At 35.1% G+C, this 9,662-nt stretch overlaps 1 protein-coding gene across 5 annotated transcripts; it reads left to right on the forward strand.

Moving 5' to 3' along the window:
- On the forward strand, positions 1-9,355 carry LOC110686216 (pentatricopeptide repeat-containing protein At2g01390). 5 transcript variants are annotated; one of them, XM_021862822.1, is made up of 6 exons: positions 1-399; positions 2,750-3,594; positions 5,425-6,640; positions 6,793-6,856; positions 7,009-7,087; positions 8,903-9,355. In XM_021862822.1, the coding sequence occupies exons 2-3, from the start codon at positions 2,826-2,828 to the stop codon at positions 6,474-6,476; spliced, it is 1,821 nt and encodes a 606-aa protein (XP_021718514.1). In that variant the 5' UTR covers positions 1-399; positions 2,750-2,825; the 3' UTR covers positions 6,477-6,640; positions 6,793-6,856; positions 7,009-7,087; positions 8,903-9,355. The 5 variants fall into 5 exon arrangements, with proteins under 5 accessions (XP_021718514.1, XP_021718516.1, XP_021718512.1 ...); XM_021862824.1 differs by having other exon boundaries at positions 8,917-9,355; XM_021862820.1 differs by lacking the exon at positions 7,009-7,087.
- The last annotated feature ends 307 nt before the right edge of the window (positions 9,356-9,662 follow it).

The following is a 9,662-nucleotide window of genomic DNA, read 5'->3' on the forward strand; positions in this document are numbered from 1 at the left end:
GATAAACAACCCAAGTTTATCTCTGTTATAAACCTAGGCGCCTCGGTTTAATACCGGTTATGAGGAGGCCGCCCCACTTATTCTCCTTGATCGAGTACCCCAGTTAGTGGGTTTTCCGTAATAAGGTAAAGATAGAGAGCGAGAGAGAATGTTAATGACGACGAGAGGGACAATCGGTGGAATTCCAAGTTCGGTGGCGTCAATTAGCAAGAGGCGGGTATTAGGCTTAGCTTTTAGCTCCAAAATTTCAAGTAGTAGGTTGTAACTAGTTTTCCAAATAAAAATCAAACCAAATTATTTTACCCTGTTCCGTTTCTTTTTGCCTCCTTTTTTATCCTCCATTGGAAGCTTACTCTGAAGAAACCTCCGTTTCTCTTCTCCATTGAAGCTGATTCTGAGGTAAGTATTTTTTTTTTTTTAGTAACATCGGATATCAATTTCACAATCTAGGGTTTAGTTCCACACTTTCGTTAATTTAATTGTCATTATAGTCAATTTAGGGTTCGGAATGTTGAACTTTTGGTTATGAATACTCAAACAATTCAACGAGCCTACTTTGATAATTAAGTCATACTTCGTATTTGGTTGCCAATGTGTTGCAGCCTATTGTTTATACAACCTTTACTATTAGTGCAAAACTACGAAAATGGAATTTGAAGAAAATAAAGTTTATTTAGTCACTTTTGATGAACATATTAAGAAAGCCTTTCATGATTTAAGCAACCATTTTGAAGGAGAATGAGGTTGGATGGAAATCAGCCGGAGCTCGAATGGTGGTGAAATTGTTAGGAAATCAGGCTATAAGTTGAGATAATGGTGTTTTCTTAAGGGTGTGGTTGTTCTTTTATGTAGGAGTTGTAGCAAATTATCTTCCCTTTTTAGATAAATATCAATGTTGGCTGTAGCGAATTTTGTCGAGAATGGAGCATGTAGTGATGAAACTGAGAATGTAGGTGTTGGAAGAATGTGTGTTTAAAAGATTATTTAACTTTATAGACATGTATGTATAAAAGCATGATAAGTTTAAGAAATATAATTGCAATGGTTGATTGGAAGTATTATGTTCCAGTTCCTAGAATTTAAATGTTTTTTCATATTTTAACTATATATTAAGCTAAATGACCTTATGGTATTAAGTTTTCTGTCATGTGATGAATCTGTTTGACCACTGTATCCACATCTCCTTTTCCGAAATCTTGTAAATGCCACTCAATATGAGAGCGAGAGCACAATAACATCCTGTTCATGGTGAGAGGAGAGAAAGGGCCATCATTTTTTTTCTTAGCAAGAGGATTGCAATTCATTGGGAAATTCTATCCAGCATTGATATGTGCTTAAGGCTTAAGCTATTTCTAATCTCAACCCAACCCCTCTTGCCATAATCTTGATGGAGATCTCTTGACGTGTTAAAGGCCTTTAAGGCTTGATATTCTAATTGTGCAACAAAATTTTGGTTTTTGATGGAGGAAGGATATAGATTGGAGTAGATTTGTGTTGGAGAGAGGAGAGCTGCATTGAAGGTCTGATTGAGGATGAAGATATAAAGAAAGCTCTTTTTGAAATAAAATTTTTTTCATTTAAAAAAAAAGGAGCTTTGTTGTTTGGATTAATTTATAGATTTTAATGATCTTAGCTAACAAAAAATAGTCTCTTCCTTATGTAAGTAAAAATGGAGGAGGAAGTATGAAATTATTGAGCCGAAGAAATAGAGGGATCACATAAGTTGAAAGAATTATAATGTTGTTGATTGCTATCGCCGAATAACTCTGATATTGAGATTTCTGTCATGTATTTGATTAATTTACTTGTACTTGGTTGATCTATGTTTTTTTTTTATTTTTTTTAAAAAAAATTTTTTTCTTTTTTTTTTTTAATTTTTTTTTTTATGTATCAGGAGAGGTGTCCACTGGTGATAATGAGTTATAAATTTCGAATGTAGCTTTTATTGTTTTTATTTTATTCGAATGATGTGGAGTGTAATTATTATGAAGTATGACGCTAGATGATTAATTACTCTTTTCTTTTTCTCTTCCTCTCTAAGCTTGATTGTGCATCTGCTTTGTTTAGTTTATTTTTTTTCTTGTGAATTATTTAATTTGATTTGGCTTTTGTGGATCAAATTAATGGGCATGTTGGTCTGTATAATTTTGGAGTACAAAGGGAATTATGAAAATTGAACATCGTTGAATGGCTGGAACTTATACCCAGTTGATGCCCATTATTATAAATGGAAAACTGCAACTTGAAGAATTAATTTGTTTAAGCTCTTCTCTTGACTTGTTCGGTTACCTGTGTGGGAATTAATGGCATTGGGCTTGACTTGCGTGGGTTGTTATGGATTTGGTCAAATTAAGTCAAGTGGACATAATGGGATTTATGGGCCAATGTGAGGAACTTTTAGCTTATAACTTATTCTGCCTTCCTCTGTAGCCTGTCTGATCTCAAAGAAATGGACAAACAAACCACTATGTGCTTGTTCAGCGTTGCTAATTGTCCCGATCTCTGTGTTGGATATTTCCGCAATTTTTTCTTTTAGTTTCCAACAAGACTATGAATTCATAACTGACAACACTAGCAAATACACATTAGTCAATTGGTTTCTGCTGAAGTTCTTTATTATTTTGCTCTGTGAAGATGAAGAGTGCTTTCTTATTTGCAAGGTTTGGATACAGCCCCCTTCCCTATGGCATAACTCTTCTTTCTTCCCTTTGTTCTGGACATACTTTCATTGTACTTTTCTTTTGTGCAGAATTAATATGAAGCTTAGTTTTGTTTAGCACCGTAATGGAAATGAAACCTTGTTTTGGTAAAGTTGATGGTCACTGATGTCCTTGCCCTATGCCTTTGGAGGAGTTCTCCGGAAGTTCAAGGCTTGTCGGCCTACTTACAGTGATTGGCATTTTTGGAGTTGGAAAAATGCTACCTGTTATGTACATTCCCTTTCTTCATGTAAATATAAAGGCCCCTCCCAGCCACCTCACAGAAAGGTGATCAGAACAGAGAAGCAAGTCAATAAGAAAAATGTAGATCGAAAGGTATACATGAGTGATGTTATTAGACAGATTTCAAATATTCTGAGGTGTACCTCATGGATTTCTGCCCAAGAACAGCTACAGGGGCTTCGTATCAAATGGGACTCGTTCACTGTCAATCAAGTTCTAAAATCCCACCCACCAATGGAGAAGGCTTGGTTGTTCTTCAATTGGATTTCAAAACAGAAGGGTTTCAAACATGACAAATTTACATACACGACAATGCTGGATATATTTGGAGAGGCACGAAGGATAAGTTCAATGATGTATGTCTTTCAGCTTATGCAGGAGAAAGGGATAAAGATTGATGCCATCACTTATACTTCAATGCTCCATTGGCTTTCAAATAGTGGTGACTTTGATGGAGCCGTGAAGGTATGGAAGGATATGAAAGCTGAGTATTGTCATCCAACTGTTGTTTCTTATACAGCATATATGAAGGTCTTATTTGATAATAACAGAGCTGAGGAAGCCACTGACATATACAAGGAAATGCTTCTATCAGGACTTAAACCTACCTGCCACACCTATACAATCTTAATGCAGCATCTTATTCATTCTGGTGAGAATTGTGTTTTTTTTTACTTTTTTGTTTATTATAATGTCTGTTGCTGCTTAGATCTTCTGACAATATATGTGGTCTAGAGCCTCTTGTTGTTCACTTGCTTCTTCTCTCCTCTCTCTCTCTCTCTTTGGTTTTTTTGAAGCAAGTTCTCTTCATTTTCAACTAATACTTGGAGTGCTAATTTCCCAAGGACTCTCTGCCACCTTAAAATCATTTTGGCTCATGTCATGGGATGTGACACAGTTTTACACTCGCTGTCACTGGCCTACTGAAACCCTCCTCCTTTATCCAGTCTTGGGACTAGCAGCGGAAAACCCACTGGCGGAGTTAGGAAGACCAAAAATGACTTGGTTGGAAGGAGTTAGGAAGGATATGAAATATATGGATTTGCATGAGAATGAGGCATTTGATCGTAAGGGATGTAGGAGGAAGAATTTTGTCGATGACTACACGGAATAATCACTTTTGGTTCATGTGGCCGACCCACTTACGGGATTAAGGCTTTGATTGATTGATTGATTGATTGATCTCTGCCACCTTAATGATACTAATGGTTCTAAAGCCCTGTGGTATTGAAGGTAGATTAATAACTTATTATTCTTCATTTTTTTTTTTTTTTTGAAGGAATACTTTATTTTTCATACTAAGATATCCTAATTATTCCTGAAAAAAGGGAAAACTAATTTGAGGAGAATAAAATGTACACACTCTTACCATGAGTATTAATTGAATGATGTAGTGAAAACATATTTGAAATTCTAGGACTCTAGGGTAGTATTAATGGATATGTATTTTAAGTAATGCATTTAGAATTACATATTGACCTAGCTGAAAGCCTATATTAAAAACTAAAAGATTATCCAGTTGGGAAAATTGATGGAGTGCTTCACATTTATAGTTGCAGATATTGCAAAATTCTTAATAAAACTTAATGGGGAAAATTTAGTGTGAAGAATTTTTTTTTTTTTTTTTTTTTTTTTTTTTGGGGGGGGGGGGGGGGGGGACACTCCTAAATCAAAAGTTTGAACTTGATTTTGGTAGACTGCGAGTATGCTGGTAGTAAGCCGGTCAAATTTGTTTGTTTAGCTTGGATGTTTATACAGCTTAAACATCAAGGCATTATGAAAATCCAGGCCAGACCCTTAAGTTTCTGTTTGTGAGGTAGTTCATATGCTTCTCTTCTATTTATCGTCTACATCAGCCATCTTGCAAAGTTGCAAGTGTTTGTGGTTTTTATTTAATTCCTGGAGAATCAGTGAATAGCTAACTTGTTCTAATAGTAAACATGTTTTTCAGCTAGTTGTTTTTTAAGGCCATTGTTTTGATTTGTTCGGTGATGATTTCCACTTTTCATTCTGAACTTTCTGATTGATTTCCATGAAAGCTATTAAGATGCTCTTATAGTTGGAATCTATAGAAATAAATGATGATTTGTAGAATCTTGAAAATTTTAATTTCTATGTGGAACTTGGTGCTGTTACGGATATTACAAGGGGATCCTAATTGCTTCACCACTTTTTCACGTAGACACTGTTACCTAAGTCATCTATCTTAAATTCTTAAGTATTGGCTTGTGAAACAATCAGTATCAATTCTGAATTCTGATAGTACTCTCATGTTTCATTGCTTAGCTATTTGGTATTGAATTGCATCCTTTTATTGTATATTTCATTAAAGAGCTTTGATTTTTACTCTTTGTTTTTAGACATAGATTTTTTGAATCTATCATGATTTCAAGGTTCTAGTTTTTAGAGCTTTACATTTCAATTAATGCCAAAATTTGATCTCTGTGTGTTCACTGGTGCAACCCTCTGCCTGTTGATATAGCAAATTACATCCTACCAAACCAATCAACCATTCTTCAACTTCATACAGGAAAATGCAAATCAGCTCTTGAAGTTTTTCGGAAAATGCAAGAGACTGGGGTACAACCTGACAAAGCTACATGCAATATTTTGGTAGAGCAATGTAGCAAAGCAGGAGAAGCATGGGCAATTATCCAAATTCTGCTGTACATGAAGGAAAATTTACTTGTTCTTCGTTACCCTGTCTATCTTCAAGCAAAGGAAACTCTAAAGATGGCTAATGAGACTGATTTGCTTCTTCGACAAGTTAATCCTCATATATCTTCTGATGCTTCTGATAACATTGAGTTCATGAGAGAGGAAGAAACTACATGTGATATGAATTATAGCATAGACAGGGGGCTTCTGATTGAATTTTTAAGAAAGAAAAATTTTGCTGCCATTGATCGCCTATATGCTGGAATAGTGCACCGGCATAAGCGGTTAGCCCCTGACCTTGTCTCTAAAATCATTGAGGCAAATTGTACTCATGGGAGGATTGAAGCAGCTATTTTGGTCTTGGACAACTGCAATGATATGGGCATTTACATTGAAAATGAAGCATTCCTTTCAATACTGGGGGTTCTGATTAGAAAGAAAGATTTTTTAAAGATTTTGCCAATAGTTGAGCAAATGGTCAAGTATAATTTGTTTCCTGAACCACAATTAGCTTTCTCATTAATATATAGGCTTGGTCAAGCCAGAGAACTTGACATTGCTGTGAAAATATTCAAATTATTTCCTGAGGAGATTAAGACCACTACATTGTACACTGCTTTAATCAGTGCCTGTTTCTCAGCTGAAGATCCTGATAAAGGTATTGCCACATTTAAGACCATGAAATGTAGTGGAATTCAGGGTGCAACAGCAACCTACAATGTGCTGATTAGAGGGCTTGAGTTATGCGGAAGATTCAATGAGGCCAAATTTTACCGTAAGGAGAAGAAAAGTTTGCAAAAGGATGATGTTCCAGAAACTCTTCTTGCAGATGAAAAATTCTGTGATGTATTATTTGCGGGGTATATAGTGCCATAAGACAGTTTTCGAATGGCAAAACATTCTTTCCTCAGGTGGTGGAATGTTACTCTGAATCCCAAATTGGTGACATGCTGTCTTGGCATATGAATGAGTCATGTGGCATTTCCAGCCTATGTGCTATGATGTTTTCTTGCTTGCTGACTCGAGACCACTAACCCTTGGTAAGGATTTGTTTTTATTAGTGTTTACTTGTGGTTGCTTTTGATTGATGGCTTATTTGACCCCACCAGTTTTTTTATGGACGCTGACTAAAGTTTTAATTTATGATTTGTCTATGGAACAAAATAATTCGCGGCGCGATATTACTTGGCAGTGTCTGAACAACCAATGCTGGAATGAACACCTGTTTTGATCAACTCCAAGATTTTTACTCATTGGTAATTCTAAACAATTGTTTGCTAAACATGCCCCTAGATGTATAGTAGCTTTATGCTTGATTTAATTCCTTAATTTTCTGTAAATTTCATGTGATAGAGTGTGTATTATTATATTATGGACACTGTTCTTCTTACACCCTTCCCCACATCAGAAATCAGCATCCAGTGTTGACGTTGGTGGTGGTGATTTTTTTGTTAAATATGCTGATGAAGCATCCATTAAGCTTTGAGGTATTGATTTTTAGTTTGTGCCTATGTCCAACCTTTGCGTCTGTTTTCCAGCGCGATTGCTTCTGCTTTTGTTGATAATATTATTGCCTTTGTCATTGCTATTTGAAGTGATTACTGGTTTAATTTTCAATTTGATATGTGAAGAATGAAGAATGTCATATCTTCATGGCATTTCGTATAATTACTAAGATGGAGAGGCTTTTGTTAAATGAGAATTAGGAAGGGTAATTTGTCAATCAAGATCCTCTTTCCCTTGCCCAATAGAGCCTTTTCCTTATCTTTCCAAAAAAAAAAAAAAATATATATATCCCTTTTATTATCTCATGTTATGTCTTGTGTCCCAAACTCGCAATGTCTCATTTTAAGCCACTTCACCTCCACGCATTGATAACATAAAATACTTTATTTTATCACCAAGTACTCCGTATATTTACATGGTACTCATTGAACTCTTTAATTTATATATTAAAGGGTGGAGGAAGCTGGCAAAGTTGACATGTACAGAATTTGATTGAAAAATCCAGACAAGACCCGTGTTGTATTGTACCTATAGATCTGTAATGATAAACTCAAATTTGACCCAAATCCAACTCAAGTTTATCCAATCTGGATTGACTTGAAAGGTTATACAAAATATGACTTGTTCTAATTGGTTTTTTTTTAAGTAATTAATTAGTTATATGTTTGGTTTGGTTTTTATATTACATGGAAATAATACTTAAGATTATTCATTACGATTATCCAAAAATAAAAAAAGGATAAATAATTGGCAGAAAATTAGAAATTGGTAAATTCTGGAAGTAATTCAATGGTTTCTGGCCTAAATCACCAATATGAAAGAACTGGGATGAACATTTTGCCAAGATTGAGAAATAAAGCGGAGGTAGCTGGTTCTTTTTGTCTGGTAGTGTTTTGAGAATCTAAGAAGATTGCAGATTCTGATTGAATTACCAGACACAATTTCATTAGCACATGGTTCATGCTAGGTACTACTATGTTTATATGGTTCAATCTTTGATTTTAAAATGTAGCAGACTTGATGCATGAATTTATCATGTTTAGCGGAATAATAAGCATATTTCATGACATATCATTGGTTGCTTAACGTACAAAACTTGTTGGATGATAATGTACGGATCATGGCATAATTAGTAAAGAATATATTAATTATCAATTACTTTTGCCTTGATCTAATGAAATGCATAGAACAGGACAGGTTACGCAGTATAGTCGTTGGCTAATGAATCTTTTAATCCTTCTTTATGCTAATGATTCAGCATGCATTGAGAATTAACAATAATGCTCTTATATTATTGTCCATTCCTCATTAGATGATGCTACAATTTTTTTAATAACACTTCGTCAATATGATTGCCACTTTAGCTTTCTATTACGGCATAATCAAACGTCATGACTGCTTTTCTGAATTATGTACTAATGAAGATGATTAGCATATTATATTATATGCCTAAGAAATGTTAAGAAATTAGAGTAGCAATTTTGGATCAAGGTATTAGATTTTTCTGTAGGGATTAGAATAATATTGCGTTGCTGGTGTCTATGATGTGCTCTTATCAATTAGGAATATGCTCATATCATTATGCCTCTCAGATTCCATGTTCTCTTAAAACAAAGAGTCGTGTTTGGCAAGGCCTCATTAAAGATTTATGCTCAATTTGTATTTGTTTTTATTCCTTTTTCTGAATCGAGTATCTAGCCATTATAATTTTGATTCACTCATTTTCGAATGAGAAAGTATTACGTGTACACGTTGCACTATAATGTTACACTGCAATAACATGTTCACACCTACAGTGATGGTTTTGCAGACGGAGATCTTTGTTCTGTCCCTAATCAGCTACGGACAAGATATAATTCCCTCTTTAATCATCGCAAATTCTATCATACAACCAGGTGAAGAAGTTGCACTCAACGGTTCTTTGCACAATACAGTCATGTTCATACTGCTTAGGACCTGATGGGATGTACCACTAAATGCTCGCTCAAATCGTAATTTTGCAGCTAAAACTGCATGGGGCTCCGAAGTAGTTGGATCTGATTCTTGAATCTTTAATCTGTAAAGATTCCAGAGAACAATTGCTGTTTAGGTAACTTTAAGTTGCCGTCCATGCTATATAATGGTATTGTAATGTAAGCATGCATTAGCTTAGTAAGTGCTGATCAGGAATATTTGGAATGTAATGTAAGACATTCATAATGGCGTTTTTTGATTTGATGGTATGAAATTGCGTCACTCTTGTTGTGCTGATTCTGCTAAAATTCCATAGTACGTGGACTCCATGTATGATGTAAGCGGGTTGTTCCATGCTTCTATGCATTTAGCAGGTTGACGGAGAGTCACGGCCTAGAACTTTGAGTAGGGCTAATAATAGGCTAATAGTTTAGCCTATTCTTGAGCTACTCAAGCTTCACTCGGTCATAACTTGACTTAAGGTCGAGCTCTAGCTCAAGATCTAAATTAGTCAAATGATGCTTGAAAACCTTGTTTGGCTACCTAACTTGTTTTCACCACAATTTTTGGAACTCTTTGTCTCACAAGATTATTCTCATTTGT

Source organism: Chenopodium quinoa, unplaced genomic scaffold, assembly GCF_001683475.1.
Source record: "Chenopodium quinoa cultivar QQ74 unplaced genomic scaffold, ASM168347v1, whole genome shotgun sequence".
Classification (NCBI taxonomy): Eukaryota; Viridiplantae; Streptophyta; class Magnoliopsida; order Caryophyllales; family Amaranthaceae; genus Chenopodium; species Chenopodium quinoa.